The sequence below is a fragment of the Mastomys coucha genome, unplaced genomic scaffold (assembly GCF_008632895.1).
Source record: "Mastomys coucha isolate ucsf_1 unplaced genomic scaffold, UCSF_Mcou_1 pScaffold5, whole genome shotgun sequence".
NCBI classification, from domain to species: Eukaryota; Metazoa; Chordata; class Mammalia; order Rodentia; family Muridae; genus Mastomys; species Mastomys coucha.
Window position 1 is genome coordinate 52,248,943 of NW_022196911.1, and position 21,729 is coordinate 52,270,671.

A 21,729-nucleotide genomic window follows, 5' to 3' on the forward strand; every position below is an offset into this window, starting at 1 on the left:
TATGAAGCCATCATACCTTCGTTTTAAACACTCCATCACTCCCACAAAAGACCCGTGCTCATCAGTAGTCATCCTGTGACTCACTCAGAGCTGCTCCAGCCCCATACGATCACTAATGGACATTCTATCCCAGTGCCTTCCTTCTGTATGGCCAGGTAGTAGTCCATTATAGAGAGTCTGTTTTGCACATCTATTACACAGCTGATGGACTTCTAACTCATTATCACTTTGGGACTTCTATGAAAACACCTGTGAGACACACCAAGGCAGGGGACTGCTGGGTTGTGCTCTAAAGTCTGTGCTTAACACTTTCCTGAACTCCACAGTTCCTTCCTGGAGTGACTTGCAGCCACCATCAAACCTGAACCCATAAAACATACATCTGTAAATACATTTCCATTGATGGACATTCCTATGTTTACCATGTTTTAATCTGTAAGAAAAGTAGCCACATTCAGTTTTAGTCAGGGTTTCTTGTTCTGATTGATGAGAAAGAGAGAGAGAGAGAGAGAGAGAGAGAGAGAGAGAGAGAGAGAGAGAGAGAGAGAGAGAGAGAAAGAGAGAGAATTGGTTTTTTATACTGTGCAAAAATGAATTAGTTAAATTAAAGTCAATGTTCTATGACTAAATGTGAGATCCAGGCATCTCTCAAACCCTTAAATTCTACCCTGCCTGCTCTCCAGCCTTAGCTTATCCTGGCTTTCCCTCTTTCTACCCTCTAAACCTCCCTTGCCTTGGCTGCCCCATTGCTTCTAAATCAGGGTTGGAACTCAGAAGATCTTAATTTGAAAGGTTAATTTAGATTCAGGTGTCAATGGCTAAATCCATCATCTTTTCAAAATATTTGCATTTTAATGAATGGTGTCCGTTTGGCATCTTTATGGGGAAGCCAAGCATCTCACCCATAAAAGACCATTTGGAAAAATAAAATGTTCTTGAGAACTGAGTAAACCTGTGATATCTCTCATATCCTGGATCCACAGTGCTGGATGTGACCATGGAAGTCAGTTCCACCAGAAACTGTGTTACTTGTAGGGAAACAGAATCACCAAGGGATTATGGCTCAGCCAGTGTCACACAGCAGTAAGCAGTGTAGTTAGGCTAGCACCAAAGGTTGGTGACATCATTTATTGCTCTAGGACACCCAGCTGCTTGGGAAGGAACAGAACCTACACAGAGGCATGCACAGTTACCTCTGTTCAAACCATAGAAATGATCAACTGCCCTCAGAGCCATTAAAGGAAGAAGCCATCACCAGCCCTCATCTGTCACCAAATGACCCCTCAGCCACAGCATCCCTGAGTCAGGCCCTTGGGATATCCTTTCCTTCTGATCCACATTTTTCTTCTTCTGACCTAATGAGTTCTCAGATCCCCACAACTGCCACTAATTGGCTGCAAATTGCAAACACCCACCAGATACGAAAGACTGGCGTGTTCCAATAGATTAGCTGATAATTAGGCTTCAAATTCCTAATTAATTCAGTTTGAAACATGGTGGAGGATATGCTCAGATTTCTTTCCCCTTCAGAGGAATATCACAATTTATAAGATGATAATTTTTTTTTTAGAAATTCAGCCACATAATTAGCCTGCTGCTGAATGAAGCTAGCCCTCTTCTTTGGGGCACTGAAGCTAGGGGTGCAATTATAGATCAAGGAATAGAAACCCTTTGGAAAGGATGAGCATGCTTCACAGTCCTTTGCACTGGGTTAGAAGGTCTAGGCCTCAGAGCAATCCCCAGAAATCTTCCCTCTGGTCAGTTTGGAGAATGCTGTGGTATTCAAATCACCACCCGTGGAAAGCTGCCAGAGGGAGGAGGAAAGGAAAATAGAGAGAGGGAAAGACTTATGGAGGAGTCCGAAGGATCCAAACCCTGCATTGTGCCCCAATGTCACTTGCTTGGCAAGATTTCTGCTGGCCACCAAGCCTCAGACCTCAGTTTACGCATTTTTCAGTTAGAAATAGTAGTCCTCTGTCTTCTTACGGTTGTCATCAGAAAATGACCAAATGTATTGGCTAATGACACCGTGTCTAAAGAAGTCAAATGTACCACACTGGTAGATATTATTTTTTAAATATTTATATTTTATATTTTGAGATTATAATTTAATTAAATATTCTCCTTCCCTTTTCCTCCCCGCAAATCCTGTCATGTACAAATCCCTACTCTCTCTCATTAATAACATTTATTCACAAATACACCATGCTCAGTCTGCATAATGTTACCTTCATATATGTTTTCAGAGTTGATCATTTGGTGGTGGATAACCAATTGGTGTGCTCTTCCCCCACTCTCAGCCTTTCTTAGTTGTCTATATGGGGTTGAGGACTCCTGATCTTCCCCACCCAGATCTTCTCCACCCATGTCAGCATGTCTACTGCTGTTATCCTTGTTCAGCTCATGTTTGGGCAGTCCTGTTGGTGAGACTTTATGGGTGTAGCTTCTGATGTTCTTAGGAGATACAATCTCACAGCAAACATCTTATTCCTCTGGCTCCAATAAGCTCCCTGCTCTCCTCTACAATGATCACTGAGCCTTAGGTGCAGAAATTCTGTTGGACAGGTAGCCATTGGGACTGGGCTTCAAAACCGGGCATTTTGATTGGTTGTAGTTTTCTGTAGTGGTCCTCATCTGTTACAAATAGAAGTTTCTTTGGTGATGGGTGAAGACTACACTTATCTGTGGGTATAAGGACAAATATTTAGAATGTAGTTAATTACCTTTAGCTTCTCGAAGATCTATGATTTCACTAAGCCTGGGTAGTTGGCTAGTTTTCCGGTACCAAGCATGGCGTCCCTCTGTTGAGTGGGTGTTAAGTCCAATTAGAGAGCTGTTGTATGTGTGCCACTAGTGCATGTTTAGAGTTGTTGTGCCGTGTTGGCCCTTGTGGTTCATGGGTATCATAGCCAGATAGGACTGTGGGTGCTCCCTTCCTTTGGAAGCCTGCATGGTGCCTTTTGATAGCATGGAGACTAGTCCACAGGAGTAGGCTCTCAGATCAGTTCCGGAGCTGGGGCCTCTAAGCCCTGTATGTGCAGTGCATGGTATCTTCAGCAATAGGGACTCACCGTAGGTGAAAAAGAGTGTTACTAAAAATATTTTAGACTAAATCTACCTGTTGTGCATGTACATGTACCATGTATGCATGTAGATGTGCACATGCATGCTTATACATCTATTCCTAATTTGCATTATTGACATCTTCGATGAATATTAATGCCAACACTAGATTCTCCATCAAGTGAACTTCAATAATGCAGACCTTGGGAGTCATATATCACTACACCTTCATTTTCCCAAACCCATTCTTTTAAGATATAATTCATGTTTTATACTATTTACCTGCTTAAAGTAAATAGTCCATGGATTCTTGATATGTTCACAGATTTGTACATTTCCACATTCAGTTTTTTTAGAAATATTATACTTTCTTAATTCTTTGAGAATATCATGCAGTGACAAAATATGTTCTGATCATATTTTTTCCACTGTTTCTCCTGCCCTCTACCTTCCGTCAGGTCCATCCTCCCTCCAACCCTCCCACTTCTACATCCTCTCCTGTTTAATGTTTTAATAACCTACAGAGTCTAATTTATATAATATATATTCCTGGATAAGAAACCCTCCACTGGAGCATGAATGACCTACCTGGAGCCACACACAGACTTAAAGAGACTGACTCTCCTTTCCGCAGACATCATCAGTTATTAATATTTTCTCATCAGTAGTTAGAGATGTGAATTTGTAAAGCTACCCTGTCCATGCTAGAATCTTGAAAGACCTGATCTTGTTCAGGTCTTCTTCACAGGTACCTTGTTCCTGTTTTGTCCCAAAGACTGCTTCACTCCCAACCTCTGGTCCTTAGAGTCTTTACACCTCCACTTTCAAGGTGGTCCCTGATCTTTGCAGGTAGGGGACATGATATCAATGTCCCACTTGTTCAGAGAGCACTTGCCCTCTGCACCTTGGCCAGTTGTGAGTTTCTGTGTTAGCCACAATCCACTGCACAAAGCAACTTCCTTTTTGAGGTCTGAAATTTGCACTAACCAATGGGTAAAAGACATATCTTTAGAAGCAAGTCATTTAGCAAAGTGATAGTAATCATTTCATCCATGGGACTTAGAAGCTCCCCAGCCTTGAGTTGTTGCTCAGATTTAGTTTCGGGCACATGGTTCCTCCTGTTCCCGATCAGTTTAATGTGTCTTTACCATATGACCAAGAGAGATCTCTAACCATTGACAATCATTCTCCACCTCACTCTTGACTCAAATCTTGCCCTGCCACACCCAAGCCCAAAACAACCAGGTCCCTGCTTTCTGCCTCTCTCTGCTTATCTACTCCAGAAACACATTTCCACACTCTCCATCTAACTCTGACTTCATATCCTGACCCTCTTGATGGGTCCTTGCAGCTGCCTTTACAATTACCTCTTCAAATAAAGAAACAAAGGTAAGATGATTTCCCCAGGGTCACCACATTTATTAAAGGTGGGAGATGGGCTTCCCCACAGAAGTTCAGAGTTCATGTTCTCACTACTGTAACCTGTGACACTTGGGCACAGAACAGTTGGGGAGACAGGTGTCAGGAAGGTAAGTTCAGTGACAGTAATAAATCCAGAATGCAAACTCAGTAGAGTGTCACTCAAACAACCCCTTCTAGTCTAGTAGAAGCTGAGGAAGGGATGGTGGGTTCTGGCTACCCACTGACTTTCTAAGGATCTTCAGTTCAAGGGCAGCCAGCCATTTATACCCTATGGCCACCACTAACTGCAGAGGCATTGAGAGTCAGAAGTTTTGATCCATACAACAGCTAGTTCATAGCCCCAGCTTGGTTTCCTCAGCTTGAGAAGAAACTGTTCTTCAGTGTCTTGATCACCCACACTGAGAAATCTGTAGGGTCCTTCTGTAAGCCCTAGCTCACCCACTCCCCTTCCCTCAGCACCATATGGGTCACATTTGCTTCAGAAGCATCTGGTGAGGGAGGCAGGCAGTACATGCATTGCTGAGAAGGATAGCTCTTCTATTAGACAGTCCTGGGTTTGATTTCTGGCTTGTACTTATCAGCTGAGTGACATTAGCCAAATTACCTATAGTCTCTGAGCTCCCCTTGCTAAAAAGAAGTAAGAATATTAACTGCCTCCTCCAGTAATAATATGAAAATTAAACAAGATGATGATTAGGAAGTGATTAGAGTAATACATGACCCCAAACGGGCACTTAATAAGTATTGGTAATTACCGCCATAATTACCATCATCACTGTCATCATCATCATCATTACTGGCATTCCTATCAGTGGACAAGATTCCATCTTTGAAGTCCCTTAGGCCCCTCCTACATCAAACTTCATCTTGTTGTTATATGCCACCATAGCCCCAAGTACCTTCCACTTAGCATAATTGAGATTAGGAAAGCCATGCAGATCTGCATGATGCTGCAAAGAATGAATTTCTTTAAAAAGTCACTGAAGAGAGGCAGGAAGGAGTGAAGTGTTGAGATGGTTCCTCACGAACATTTGTGCTCATGTCTCACATACTTACAAACAACATTTTGTGTCTGATAAAATAAGCAGAGAAGAGCTGGAGAATGGCTCAGTGACTAAAGCCATTCTGTGTTAGAACTAGAATCGATATCCCTAGAAACAGTGTGTGAGACAGAAACAAAGGTGAGGGGGGCGATGCCTATAACAGTTACAAAGACCTACAGAAATCATCTGAGACATGAGAATATGACATCAGAGGAGAGGAATTTGGGAACTCCAGGATATCCAGGCAAGATCAAGATGAGGCACCCACCACACACCAGCATGGGCATAAAACAATGTGCCCTCTACCTGGTTTCAAGAACCCAAGAGAGCTGGGACTGAAGGTCCCTAAGAACTCTTGTCTTATCAGCCCTTCACTTTACAAAAGGGACATTCCTGCTCAGAGAAGCCACCTAGAAGTCCCCCAAAGAATGGGCTGGGACTGCAACCTGGAGTCCCCAGTGTTATTTCATACACAGTTCTCAGCAGGGTTCAAATTTACCACTCCTTTATATTTTCATCCATTTTACACCATGCATTCAGTGGGTACTTTCTATATGAAGGCTTATGAGTGAATAAATCATCATTTTACAAAAGTGTGTTTTTCTGGAAGTCCTGCCTGGCTTTCTCTGCATAGGCATGTTGAGACGATACAGGAAGGTATTGGTTGAGGTCCACCAGTAATTCTAGACTTAAGAAGTCACTTATGCCAAGTGAGTTCAAAAATTTGAACTTATTCTGAAGTTAGGTCACGAGTCAGCCACAACCCCAATCAGGGCAGAGGTAAGATGATGGCATTCTCTGAAAGACAGAGCAATCGCAGACCATGCAGGGAACCTCCGAACCTTGCATCACCCAAGGCTGAGGATCCTTGGCCTTCTACCATAAACTGTCAGCAGTTTATCCTACACCTCAGGACTGAAAAACATCTGCTGATCTTAAGTACCCTTTATATTATTTTGTCTATGGTGGACATGTGCAGGATCAGCCTGCTGCTGTGTTTACAGATATCCAAATATATAGCTCCCTCCCTCCGTTCCTGACTTCAGACAGGACTTGCTTGATAAGTCAACACTAGTGCTTTGCTCCGATGTGGACAGCATGTCGATTAGCTGACTTTCATACAACTACAACATTCTATTGACTTATTAGAGACCATGTAAGCTTGTGTGTTACCTGAGATTATATCAGATGAGGGTGACTTAAAGGATTGGCTTGTTAAGGTGGCTAAAATGGAAAGATGTTTATGCAAAGGCACAGATGTTTGAGAACACAAGATGTTAGCTGAAGAGTATTTCACAGATTCCCTTTTATCAATATTCATCAACATACACCTGTGTGATTGTAGAACTGTAGACAAAGCCAAAAGCACCCTCAGGAGAGAAGTCAGCTGGCTCAGAAGTCTCCACACTTTTGGGGTTGGAGCTCTGCTTTTAGGTGGAATCTTGGGGAGAAGCCTACTGTGTCAGAAATTAAAAGCAAGACTGTCCTCGCAGGCATGAAAGTCAAAAGGTCTTCTGTTCCTCCCCCTAACATATCATGGTGACCTCTAACCAACATAGCATGGTAACCCAGCCTGTGTCTGGGACATATCTTGAAGGATTATTGATCTGACAAGTATCTTTGATAAGTCAATAACTACATGCATGTAAAGGTTAAGACCGATGCCTTAGAAAAAAAGAGCTCATGACCTTCAAAGACAGGGCAAGAAGTTATGCGATTATCCCTAAATCTCCCTTGCTGACACTTTTATCTCTGACCTGGGTCACAATAAAACATACATAGAAAAATCAATCAAAAGACCCCTTTAGTCCTTGAGACAAAGGATGAAACCAGGCAGTAACAGGATTAATACTTTCAAGGAAGTCAGGAACAGAGAGAGTTCTGTTTCTTCACTTTTCTGTGTGCCCTAACATGCCACCTGTGGTCATTTGAATAGGTTTGCCCCACCCCCAGACTCATGTATATGAATGCTTGGCCCATGGGAGTAGCACAATTAGAGTTGTGGCCTCATTGGAGGAAATGTGTCACCGTGAGGCTTGGCTTTGAGGGCTTTATGCTCAAGCTCCACCCAGTGTGGAAAGAGAGCCTCTACCTGGCAAGCTTCAGAAGGCTAGCCTCCTCCCGGCTGCCTTAGGATCAAGATACAGAACTCTTGACTCCTCCAGGGCCATGTCTGCCTGTACACTGCATGATTCCTCCCATGGTGATAATGGACTAAACCTCTGAAACTGTAAGCCAATCCCAACTAAATGTCCTTATCAAGGTTGCCTTGGTCATGGTGTCTGTTCATATCAATAAAACCTTAACTAAGATACCACCCTGCACCAGGCACTGCTTGTGGAGCCTGTGGGGCTGTGGCCTCTGCCTCTGAGGAGCTCAGAACCTCAGATAACAAATAAATACAGAAATAGAAGGCCAAGAAGCTAATGCTCCACTGAGCAGCATACATTAGAGGCACTGAAGTTAAGCATCCTGCTCTCTGAGAGACCTCCTCCCTCGTGTGAAGATAAAGCTTCCTGTCCCAATTCAGACTCCTACACAGGACAGGGGATGAATGAACAGGAAGGTCGGTAGCTGGAAGCCAAGCCCGAGAGTCATCTTACCCTCTCCATCTCTCTCTAGCCACACTAGTTTGAAAGAAGTCAACCCACTAAGTTTTCTCATTCCCAGTGTGCAAGTGTTGATAGAAGGACCTGCTTCTTGATGTGCTTACAAGGTTTAAATGTGATCCTCTAAGCAATGACTCTATGGGAATGACTGCTGTCTTGTTTGGGTCAGGCTGATTCATGCAAAAATGCAATGGCTGGTGTTATCAATTGAACAAAAGTCAGTCTTCCCTGAGATATCTGACTGTTAATCTGCCTTGGCAGAGCCGTAGAGAACAAATTTCCCACCTCTTTCCCATGACAACCCTCCCAAGAGTGGAGCACATCCTTCACCTACCCTCTCAGTCTTCCATTATGTTTCAGGCTAATCCTCTCTGCTCTTGCCAACCCTTCCTAATAGAAGGAGACTTCAAACCATAAAGTCCTGTAACTGCTCTCTGCACAGAGCTGTCATCTGAGATATTTCTCTGACAATTCGGGGAAAACTTGACATGCTCAACCTATGCTGTTCAGAGTATAAAGTACAAGTTTTTGATTTGGTCTGATCTTACTTCCTCTTGATGTCAAGGGGCTGGGATGGAAGGGCCTTTTCCTATGAGCTGGTGCTGGCTTAATAAGCCTTCATCTTGATGCTGAACCTGAACATTTCAGAATGTCCCCTCTCCTTTCTGCTGGGTGTGATGTAAGCTCAGACAGGATGGTGAGGGCTGAACAGCAGGTGGGTGACCCTTTTTAAGGATCTCAGCAAAAAGGAAACTATGCTTTGAAGGCAAAACCTGTCAGCCTGAAAGTGCTGTGCTGTGGGCTAGGGAGATGGCTTAGTTAGTGAAGCATTTGCCTCACAAGCTTAAGAATCTGAGTTCAATCCCCAGAATTTACACTAAAAAAAAGCCAGGTAGCATTGTGACTAGCCTCACAAAACCTGCTATACTCACATCCTGGTCCTCCACCAAGGGCTGTCCCTCGGGCCTTGGGCATGGATGAAGGGCAGAGGAATCATTTACAGGCTCCAGATAAATCAGTAGTTAAGAGATAGTTGTGTCCAGAAGAAACCCAACAGTCCACTGCTTACAGGCCACTGAAAAAGGCTGCTCTGGTCAGACATTTTTCTGGGGTGCTAACTGTACACTGTTATAAGAGGGGCTTTGGTCCACTTTGACTGGGGTAATTGATCCACCCTCCTAAATCTAAAGTCCTGTGTTCCCCATGAACTAGCAGTGTGATGTGTTCATAAAGATGTCAAATTGTATGGTTAGGGAGTTCCCAGAGGTCTCTGAATAAGGTCACAGCAGAAACCGGGTGAATCCTTTCAGTGGCTTACGCAAATGAGCTATTGGACCTACTGTCCAGTTGTCTCTCGGACCACATGTGGGAGTAAGCTGGATGGCATATATGAAACATTAAAATGAATGTCCGGCTTGGGAGGGGAACTAGGAAAGACTTTAAATACGCCCCAGGATAACTCTTGGCTGCTTGCTTAATTTTTATGTTTATACAGCAGTAACTCTAGAGTCCCCCAAAAGGTGGTTCAGATAAAGTTAGATCATGTACACATACCACCATTGTTTTATTAGTCTTATGAGCTGTGCTTTGAGACTATACTGCAATCTAGGGCTGACTTTCAGCCCCAGGCTAAGAGATGGAAGAGTAAACTGAGCTCTCAGATCAGATTAGAATGCGATTCCTCAAATGCTACCACCTCCTCACCACCCCATTCTGTGGCTTCACTGACCCCTTCTCCTAGGAACAGTGACATCCAACCAGAGAGCACATGAGCTTTATTCAAGGTTTGTTGTTATTTTCTAATGGCACTTAAAGGGTAAAAGTTTACGACAGAAGTGTCTAAAATATAACAAGCAAAACCCTGCATTTTCTTTCTTTCCCATCTCTGGTCCTGGGGCCCAAACCAAGCAAGTATGAAGTTGCACCTTCCCCATATTCCGTTATTCTGGCTATGTCTTCCATACATCTACACACACGCCTGAACCTCTTTTTCCTGCCTTATCAACCCATCACCATCTTTGGCTCCCATTAGCTATGCAATGATGGAACATTTCAAATCACCCCTCAAACTTACCCGGCCTCTCCTTAATGACTGGGGTTATGCTATTTTTGTTTAACTCTTCTGATAATTATCTTCATGATTTTAATATATTTAACCTTGAGTCTTGACTCCTTGGCATTAACATTTTGTCAAAATCAGGATCTCCTGCTCCCTTCCTGGAGCTGTGAATTGACAGTCTTTCCAGGTAGCTATTCTACAAGCACCCTTATGTACACCAGGTAGTCCCCCTCTCCCTCAAAATATGTAGCATCCTCAAGCCTGCACTTCCTTAGCCATGGCCTCTGTCTCTGGATAAAGATAAAAAGCAGAACATTCTTTTCATGTTGCTTGTTCATTGATCGTGCATGGGGCAGCCACTGCGATACAGAGGTAGATTATGAAGAAGCACACAGAAGCAAGGCAATCTGACTGCCCCAGCAGTACCTTCTTCCCAGAGTCCCACATGGCCCAGGCTGCAGTAGACCTCTATATAACCAGGGTTGGTCTTTAATTCTTGATCCTCCTACATCTACCTTCTGAATAATGAGATTACAGGCATGTGTCAACAAGTAACTTTAGATAACAGTCATTCTTCAAAGAGAAGCACCTGGTGCCAGGACTCAGGGGATAGTTAAAGGGTAGAAGACCTAACTTTGGGTGACAAGTACTTGAAAAAGCAAACACCTGTAGCCTTTGTGATTCTTTTTCAACAACAATGGTGTTTAGAACAATGGAAATGACAATTAGGGATATGTTACCAAATATGCAGCATGGCTTGAAGAAAATCATGACAATAAAGTTTAATAGCTAAAATTTTTAAAAAGCCATAATTAACAACATGGCATTCTTAAATACATTGGATAATGGTATGAATAAGATAGATAAAGAAAATGCACAACTTACCAAATAGGACCCTCATGGGTTTTTAATAAAATAAAAAAGGAAATTGGAAAATGATTTAATTAAGCCTATTTAGTAGACGTACTGGGGGAAGAGATTAGCTGGATCTCACAATTTCCTAGCAGGCAAAGAGTGAATGCCTTCATTTCCCTTCTTAATCAAGACCACGTTTCTCTATTGACTAAGTCTATGTTCCTGCATTGTGGAGAAATCAAGCCTAGTAACTATGAGTCTCTTGCTATTAGGATGTCCTAGGGGTCATGCAATCTTTCATTGGAAGGGAGATGTCAGCTCTTGAATGTACATTGGCCCCCGCGTGACTTCCTGATTTGAGTTCTTGTGATGACTATCACAAAAGGAAGTGTGTGTCTGTTCTTATCCTGGGTTATGAGTGTGGGGTTGGAGATTCCCATCTGCTTGATTCTGTGTGACCCAGGATTGGCTCTACTAACATTGTCATCAGGCTTGTTGGTGACAAAACTGAGCTGTGCTTCTGTTTGAACAAATCACCATTCCACTTGGTCTTCATTATGCTAGGGAGGGAAAGTCAGTGGGGATGCCCGGGAGCTTGTTACAGATTGCAAGTGACAGGATCTGACCGTGGGAGATAATTTTCATTCCATTCTCTCAATCGCTGTTTTGCGAGCAAGATGTTCTTTTTAAAAGTCTCTGAAGAGTAGGGAAAAATCTCCCAACTGTGTGCTGGCTTTTAACCAGTGACAAGACAGCTGTACTCTTATATGACATATTGCCACCAAATGCTAGTTGGGTAGCAGAGCCAAATCCTGACTTTACCTTTAAGAATAGCTGGCTGGTACCATTGCACAAGCCAGTTACCTCTGTGTCACTCTGAACTGTGGCTTTGGTACAAGTTAATCTCAACTGATTAAAATCACTCACTGGCAGCTGTTGCCTGCTGGTCATGTTTCCCATGGCTAATTGGCACACCTGCTTGAGGGACAGTCTCTAGCTTTACTCATTCTCGCATCAAGAAAGGATTGTGCATCTGTCCTGGGCTGGGCATATATGGAGATGCTAGGTGCTAGGACCCATTTGTTAACCAGATGGAAATTGAAACTGTTCCCACCTTCAGTGGTGGGCACGTCAATGGGAAGAGAGAGGACAAAGAGAACAATGAGGAAAGATGTTCTCAGTGATGACAGGTGCTCCAGAGAAGCAGTGGGCACGACATTGCAATGAGCCAGACTGAGTGTTGGAGAGAACCCAACTGGGGTTCTCCCACAAGCAGAGCTCAAGTCAAGGCTTCAGGAAGAAGCAAGCACTAGGTGCCAATCCTGGAAACACAGTAGGGATGCATAGAGAAGAAGAGAAGGGAGGCACTGAGGCACATTCTCAGGAAGTCCCACCCCTCACTTCATCTCTGGATGTCAGTATGGAACAGTCCAGCACAGTAGGCACCAGCAGAGGATACTGGGCTGGCATCTACTAACTCCACAGCTGTCACTGGCATAGAGATGTCCCTGGGCATGTGAGCCCAACATGCCTGGCCTCCTCTGCATGCAGGTGGGGTGGCAGGTGTTTGTAGTTAGTGCATAGCATGGAAGAGCAGTGTGTAACAGGCAGTGGAAATAAAGAGGGTCAATAGTGTCTGCTGTGTGGCGGAACTGGCTCTTCAGATGAGGGGACAAGAGTGGGTTCTCTAGAGAGATGCTACACTAGCTAGGATCCCAACCATGGAAAAGGGTCAAGAATAGAAACATTCCTAGACAGGAAGCAAGGACAAAGGCTGAGTGAGACTGAACTGAGAGTGAACTCATCTATAAAACAGAGTTAAAGGAGTCCTGGATTATCAAAGGCACTGGTGGAAATAGGAGGTCTTGGAATCTTGAGTCCATTCTTTTGGGAATTATAGACAAGCCCTGAGGTCCTAAGGTAGAGCCAGGTCCAGTGTAAGAACCTCTGCTGCCAGCTGAGGGGTTCCCTGCTGCAGGCACGCTTCCTCAGCTCTTTTTCTAGTCTATTTCTGTTGTCAGTGGGCACTTTCCCTAAGCCATGGAGCCAAACACGCACGTGTTTTTACAATCCCTCCTCAACATCCTATAGCGCAGTACTGATTATAGTGGATAAAAGAAAGAAAGAAATAAGTTAACCCAAGCTGTGTATGACACAGCTTGCACCCCTGTCTGGCCTCATCTCCTACCAGAAATCTTTCTCACTATGCCTTCCAGTCACATCACCCCCTTTACTGTTTCTGGAACAGCCATCTCCTATCCCTAAACCTTTGCTCAGCGTGTCCCACCTACGTATTCCATAATTCACACATGGGCCTCTACTTCTGCCAATGAGACCCCACAGGCAGGTCATCTGGATTATCTCTCTCCCCATCCACAAACCCACTTTACCTCTTTTCATTGACACATGGCTACTATAGAGCACACACAACTACACAGCATTGTGTGGTATGTTTTCTTGTCTACAGTGTGTTTCTCCTACTAGAATGTAAGGTCCACAAGAGAGGGAGATCATCCACTTTACGTTCTCAAAATAGTGTATTTGGTGGTGAGCTTTTGGTGGGAGAAAGGAGTGAATTATTTAACTTAAGACCTTAGCCCTGATCCCTTCCCTGTTGCTAACTTGGTGAGCAGCTTTGTTGGCACTGACCCTCCCTTTCTGTCTTAGTTTCTGTGTGTCAAACAGACAAGTAAGCTGCACCTTATAAAGAAGTGGAATGAGGCCACAGACATGAAAGTACAGTTCATTGTTGAATTTATTATATAAATGCAAGGGCTCCTTTTAAGCTCAAGGCTTCCTGACTTTGAGTGAGTTTTGCTGAATTGGAAAGAAATTCCATTTGCAATCAAGAATTGTTCATAGATGTCAGAGGTGGCCAGGCCTCCTCTGGGAGAACAGGCCCAGTTCACTGTACATGAAAGAGCACAGTGAGAGGTGAAGGGCCCCACCAGAAGCCAGCCCCTTTCACAGACTTGCTGGTAACCTTGGGAAACTAGCAGGCACTTGTTCCCAGCACACTTTAGATGTCATCTCTCTCCAAAGGTGAAGCAGGGTGGTGACCAAAGACAACCTTCCTTCAAGATTTTTCCCTTTGTTTCTTATATCATCTTAAGAGGCTTGAGGAGAGGAGAGGTGGGAGGGGGACTGGGAGGGAAGGAGGGAGGAGAGACTTCAGTCAATGTACAGTATATGAGAGGAGAGGAGGGGAGAAGAATCTGACCTACACACACACACACACACACACACACAATGGCACATACATCCAAGCACACACATTCTGTACATGTTTTCCAGACACAACAGGGCAGTTGCACATATAAACTCATTGTGATTGTGACAACATACACAACCCCTGCACGAGTTTAAGTCAAATAAAATCCCAGTGTGAAGACTGGAGGAAGGCAGGAATTCCTACCCTAGCCAAGAAGTTATTGGCAAATCATAGGTGCTGAGTGAGTCGGTGCCCTTGAAGAAAATGATACCTGGTAAGTTGATCATGCTTCAGGAGTTGGCCCCACACTCAAATATATACATAGTACAAATTGAACACAGTGGGTTAAAACATAAAGAAGGGAACACTAAGTTACATGGGTAGGGGAGAGTTGATGCAGAAGGAGCTGCAAGATGAGTCAGTATGATCAAAATAAACTTTATGGAATTCTAAAAGAAATAATAACAATTTTTTTTAAATCCCAACCATTCATTGATTGTCAGTCTGGTGACATGGTATCTATTTCATCCTTTCCCCAACCTTCAGGCTCCATTATATAAACAAATGAACAAAGAAACTTAGTCCAAGGTAGTGTAAGCAGCCCTCCTACATTTCAGATTTGCCATCTTGGCCTCTATGCCAACTTTGTGTAAGAAAATCTATGAGAAGGGAATTCAAAGGTGACAACACACTGCTGTCTACATTCAGTCTGCTCTGCCCTGTGGATCAGGAGAGAAAGCTTCATGCATCTGCACTATGGTGACAGAGACCTGCCCAGACAACATGTTTTGATTCTCCCCTTTCCTTCCTTCACAGGGCTTCATGGACATTGACTTAAATAAGTTCAAGGAGAGCGGGGCGAATGTGACGGGTTTCCAACTGGTGAACTACACAGACACCATCCCAGCCAGAATCATGCAGCAGTGGAGGACAAGTGATGCTCGAGACCACACCAGGGTGGACTGGAAGAGGCCAAAGGTGTGTAAATAGATACCCCACCCGCCCCACCCCCCATTTTCTTCCTTAACCATCTCCTGAACGGTGGAGCACGTCAGCCTTCAGAAAGGAAATGGGTCTTCCAATATGCACAAGACGACAATCAGCATGAGGGTCAGGCATCCAGATGTGACAGAGGTTGGCAGCCCAGGGCTGGTAGCATTGGTGCACATTCATCACCAAATATTCCCAAAGTCTTATTTCGTTACACTCAGCATTTGACATCTCCTTTAGAGTACAAAAAGGCCATATGGACTTCAGCCATGATGGCAGCATTCCACCCAGCATCTGCTAGGTGATTCTTGTCAGTGGAACAAAAGACCAGAGCAAATCAGCTCTAGGAAGAAAGATCTATTTTTGGCTCATGGTTTCACCATGTGGCCAGCTGGCTCCATTGCTTTTTGGGCTTGTGGCAAGGCAAGAACATCATGGTAGAAAGATACAATGGAGGGAAACTGTTCTTTTCAAGGCATCCAGGAAGTGGGGATTCCAGAAGGGGACCAGGGATAAGCTCCAGTCTGCAAAACCACATACTTAGTGGCCCACTTCCTCCAAGGAAACTCCTGCCTCCTGGTTTCCACCACTTCCCAATGATGCCATTGGGTTATGAGTTCATTGGTGGGTTAATCTCCTGAATGTGTCAACTGATTACATCAATGTCCTTATGATACAGTTGCCTTCCAAAGCTCATCTCTGGGAACCATGCCTTCACCGGGAGGGGTTTCCTTGGGGAGGGAGAAGATACACCAGACTCAAACCCTAACACCGCAGAAGGAGAGGAGAACAGAAAGCACTGCTGCTGATCATAAGAACTCTTTTCCTGAGACTGAGGGATGGCTCAGTTCTCAAAGTGCTCACTGCACCTGGCTGGATCCTCAATACCCATTTAAAATGCCAAGTGCAGGATCACACACCTGTAACCCCAGCACTGGGAAGGTAGGGTGATGAGGATGCCTAGACTTGTTGGTGAGCCAGTCTAACCAAATTGTTGAGCTCCAGGTTCAGGGAGAAGCCCTGTCTCAAAATTAAGGTGAAGAAAGGTGGAAGAGGATTCCTGATGTCAACCTCCTGCCTCAACACTAAAATATAATACAAACACACATACATGGACACGTACACACACACACACACACACACACACACAGAGAGAGAGAGAGAGAATCCTTCTCTGTAGTCACTAGCAGATCTTTCACTTAACCATTAGCCCCATGTGAGAAAACTGCCTTCAGCTACTTACAAGGGAAGCCAGAAAATGCAGTTTCTAATCTAAGTAGGGTGGCCATCTTTCTTTTCACTCCAGTGGCATAGGGGTGGAAATTAATACTTCATGTATGCTGATCAAGAGCTATAGCTCCGACTCTTCTATCACCATCTTACCCAGAACAAGAAAAATGTTCCTCTCTTTGTAGATGGAGTCTCTGTGAGTAGAGGACGGAGGTAAGACTTGCACCCCACATCTGTATCCCCAGAAGACCATCAGAGAAACCTGCCGGGAGATGCACAGCTGCTCTCCTCCTGGCCTTGCAGTCAGCTTCTCACAGCTCAATCACACAGCCAAACCCTGTTTTGTTTGATATTTGGTGATGTTTGTGGATATGGAGAGCAGGCTATTGTCCTTCTAGGTCAGATGACATAGCATGGCAGTGGCTATATGCAACACTCTGTTGAGAAGGATTCTGAGGCCAAGTCTGGTGACCCCAGACTTAGGACCCTTGGTGAATCCTTGGCCCGTGTTTCTAGGCTGCTCAGTCTATTTGAGAATTGCAGGCTATATAGCAGAGGCACTCTTCATCCCACCAGTGATCAAACTGACTTAACTCTTTCTTCAAGACTCATTGCAGTATCTGGTTAAACAAAAATGCTTTAAAACAAAGATTGACTCTAACAAAAATTGAGCTAACAAATTAATTTATGATTGCCCAAGCAATTTCCAAGTGTAATGTATTTTTTCTGAGAAAATCAAAACAGGCTTAAAAAAAAAAAGAAAGAGTTTGCTTGTAATGGCAGTCCTTAAGCTGTGGACTCAGGAGGAATAGGAGTTCAATGTTATTCTAGGCTACAGAGAATGTTCCAAGCTAGCCTGTCTCAAAAATATAAAGTAGAAGGGACTGGGGGTGTAATTCAGTCATTAAATTGCTTGCTATGTAAACATAAGGATCTGTATTTGGATTCCAAGTCCCTACAGAAAAAGTTAGGCATGGCAACATGTGCTTCTAATCCAAGCCCTGGGGAATCAGAGACAGGAGGATCCATGGGGTCTACTGGCCACCCACTCTAGCTGGTTTGCAAGCTCCAGGTTCACTCAAAGACTCTGTCTCAAAAATAATATAAGGACCAATTGAGGAAGACCTCCAGCCTACACACATACACACACACACACACACAGAGAGAGAGAGAGAGAGAGAGAGAGAGAGAGAGCAGGGGGTGATACATACAGACAGCGGATGGATACACACACAGTGGCACAATGGGGAGGATACAAACACACACACACACACAAATAACAAACCAGGAAATCAACTAAAAACTGGAAAAATAAACTCATCCTATAGCTGTGTCATATGGCCTTAAGATAACATACTAGGTAGTAAGACCGATTTTGTCTCATTCATATCTTACCAGCTCTTTGATCAAGCGAGAAAAGCCCTTAAGCGTTATCATTAATCCACAAGAGGGAATGTTTATAGGATATGCACTTCACCATAAAGTAAGCTGCACAGAGAGATAATTAAGAGCTTGCTCATCCTGGAATACTATTTCTTTTACACTAGAAGAGGTGGTAAAGCAGGCAGTTCTCCTTAGCTCCCAGTTGTTGACTCTCTTACAGAGGAAGCCAACTGATTTTCCATGTATTTGACCTGTGGATATGTTATATTTAATCTATGTATTTCTTCCCAATTAAACCAACATTTTTCAAATCACACCAAACTTTAAAATGCTGGCGTGCCTTTAAAGGTTGCAGACGGCCATGCTGAACTCACTGCTCTGGAGAGCTGATTTGCTGGACTGCTGAACAGATCTATAAGAGGGATGGAAAAAGCTCCTAGCCACTAGCTCACCATATACCTCACTCAGCAGGAAGCTCATTCCCCAGTAACAGCCTCCCCCCCCCACTCTCTGTCAGCTCTCTCTGACACCTGCCTATCTGCTTTCCTTCCCCAGTACACTTCTGCTCTTACCTATGATGGTGTGAAGGTGATGGCCGAGGCCTTCCAGAGCCTGCGGAGGCAGAGGATTGACATATCCCGCCGGGGGAATGCTGGGGACTGTTTGGCTAACCCCGCTGTGCCCTGGGGCCAAGGGATTGACATCCAGAGAGCCCTACAGCAGGTAAGGCTGGTGGTGCCCTCCTGTCACACTCTTGGGAGTCAAATAGGAAAAAAATCAGCATCTAGTTCAAGCAATACGCATCACTCTAAAATGAAGCACATGCCTGGGGTTTGGCGTGGCCACTACATTGTTTGTGTCAAACGTATGGAATCCAAGTCAAACGTGGGACAAAACAGACAAGAGACCATGAAAATGTAATGCCATTCCTTGTAGTATCGAAGCTGTATTCTCAGCTTAGTGGTTATCCTGAGAAAAGAAAGCCATTGATTCCCATGCTTAGCAAAGGGATATGACATACATAAGCAGGGATTCAGCCAGGGAGGTGGATGATAAGATAAGAGGACCAGAGTAAGGATCCCCAGTGCCCACATGAATGGTGGGCAGATGTGATTGCCTGCTTATAATTCCAGCATTCAGGAGACAGAGATAGGATCTCCACATGGGGCTTGCTAGCAAGACTAGCTGAACTCATGAGTTCTGCGTTCAAGTGCCAGGCCTTGCATCAATATCTAAGGTAGCGAGTAGCAGAGGAAGAGATCAGCCTCTGGTTTCTACATATGCATATGTGCCCATTCTCAAATCTGCGCACCCCCCACACACACACACAGCACACACACAACACACACACACCACACACACACACACCAAAAACAAACTAAAAGAGAAAAGAAATGCTCAGCTTGATGCTGAGCTATGTGCAGCAGACCCCTAGACTGGTCTCCTTCATTCATTTTTTTTTTTTTTATTCATACACACCTCATGACTCTGCTGCTCATCCTTCTGACATGACTTCTTTCTGTCTCAGCACCACAGTAATGAAATTTGTTTGCGTTTGAACTGTGAGAGAACAGGAATAGAAAACTGTGCCTAGCCTGGTGGATTGGCTATGCAGAATCCAGACTCCACAGTGGAAAGTATAAATATTAAATTACTAACATGTCTCCTGGGACTGCAGGGTGAGACAGTAGTATAATGGGTGCATGGTTGACATTCCTGCTTTAGAAAATTCTGGGGACTTGCCAGTTGCTTGAATACTCTTGGAGGTCCTAGAAGTTTCTAGAAGTACCACAAGCCCATATTATAATTCTCAATTCATTAGTGCACAGCTATGTCTCTGGTAGAAAAGCAAAGAGATGGTAAGAAGAAGGCTACACTGAAGCCAAAAGGAATGACAAAGCATGGACACAGAGGGGAAACCACAACTGCAAAATAGTTTGGTGCAATTATCCTTCAGAACCCAACCCATCTTCCCCAACCAATGGCATTCCCTGGATGAGGCCAGCTCCACCATTAAGCCTACATTCAGAAGAAGGAATTGGGCTCCCAAGGAAGAAGAGAGACTTCTAAGTGAGAAAGATATGAACACAAAATGTACAATCCACATGTGCAACCTGGAGAAAGAATAGGAAAGTGCCTCCACAGCTGTTCTTCAGCCCTGAATAAAAGCCCTGTGAGATGGAGAACATGCAGTCATGTCATCCAGACTGAAGTGAGACAGCAGGCCTTCCTACCTCAGAGGGCATCATAAGGACCTCAGTTGTGTCTCTGCCCTCCCTGCCTCTGTGCAGACCTCTGCCCTCCCCTGTCTCTGTGCAGGGCAGCCCCCAAGTCACCATGCGGTTACAACAGACACCAGGCAGGTTCCAGAATGATTGCCAAAAAGGAAGTGGCTGTTCCCAGCTTATTTAAAATGCTCTTCCTGACAGCCGTCAAGACAGATCTGTCTGCAGGGTGAGTCTGGCCTCAGACAGGTCCAGAGACTCGCCCTGGGTCCCACAACTTTCCAGCTCCTCTGCTTCTCCCATCTTAATGACATCCCTGAAAGCGTATTCTGACGCCACCATGACAGGGATGAATCCCAGAAGGCAATGTGGAGTGACAGGCAGTCCTCTGAATGAGGAAACCAGAAGCCCCCACGTCTCCCTGAGCAACCAAAGACTCTCTGGTGGACCTCTTTTTCATGAAAAGGAGGAGGCCAGGCAGGCGGCACCCAAGTCTCAGCTGGCCATACAAGCGCTAAAACCCAGTATTCCGAAGGCAGGGGCAGAAGGATTACTAGTTTCTACTTAATGTGAGCTACATGGGAAATGACAGGAGGGGGGAAAAAGTTGTAGGAGTGCATTCGTTTTCTGTGTGGTCTCTCCACTCACCCTCTGATTCTGCCCTAGCAGGACTGGAGCGAGTTGGTTGCTATGGTAAAGGCTGGTAGTACTCTTTTGGAGCTGAAGTACATGTTTGCCTGCTTTCCATGGGTAGTTCCCAAGAGCTGACTGCGCACTCCAGGGGGAAAGGGGAACTAAACACTGGAGACAATGAAAAAAAAAAAGTCAAATCCAGCCCACGAGAGACTCCTTTGGTCTCTTTGATGAACAAACAAACAAATTAACCAAAATGTTCTTTCCCTAAGACCATCTGTCCAAAACAGACTCCTTTTCAAATCTGTGTGAATCGCCTAGAATCAAGAGTTTATTACCAGAAGAAACCCTGCATACTTCCAGCCCACTGTGCCCCTCAGTTTATAAATGAGAGTGGCCTGTGATGAGTCCACATTCACACAACAGCTTATCCACAGAGGCAAAGCCAAAGCTCTGCCCTGAGCCCCTCCTTCCATGTATCAGGCCTGTCTTGTGACCCAGTAGATTACTCTCCACAGTGTTGACCTCTGGAGCCTTCATCCTTACAATCCATTTTTGCTTCTAGGTCCACTTCCTTAGATAGTCATACTACCAGAAGACAACTGCCACCAGAGCCTAGGTAAACTTTAGTGGCATCCAGTCTTTGGAACCCAGAGATCTGCTCCAGAGCTCCTGTGTCTGCAGCCTTTGGATTGCACAGTACAAAGGACCGACCCCCCTTTGGTTCAGATGTTGCCATCTGGAGTCCAGTATGTGTCTAATGACACATGCAGAGGTTGTTCTGAAGCCCAGCAGAGGTGACCCAAAATAGTGGCCCACCCAGTGCAGCACAGAGCTTTGGGTAGTCTCTGTGTACCCTCACCACTGAAATTCCCCAACAAAGTGAAGCTGCCCCTGCCTGCCACCAGGAACGCTGTTTAGGATATTAATGAGCATGCAACCTGAAAGCCCCACAGTGCTCCAAGAAGGGAACACCCTGTGCCTACTTCTAACTGACACACACACA

The 21,729-nt window shown here is 44.6% G+C and overlaps 1 protein-coding gene across 3 annotated transcripts in view; it reads left to right on the forward strand.

The window, feature by feature from the left end:
* Positions 1–21,729, forward strand: part of Gria1 (glutamate ionotropic receptor AMPA type subunit 1) — a 319,984-nt gene that overhangs the window by 189,551 nt on the left and 108,704 nt on the right. For all 3 annotated transcript variants that reach the window (XM_031353691.1, XM_031353690.1, XM_031353692.1), the window contains exons 5-6: positions 15,079–15,240; positions 18,421–18,588. In XM_031353691.1, coding sequence (XP_031209551.1) covers positions 15,079–15,240; positions 18,421–18,588 — 330 coding nt within the window. The remainder of the gene's footprint in view (positions 1–15,078; positions 15,241–18,420; positions 18,589–21,729) is intronic.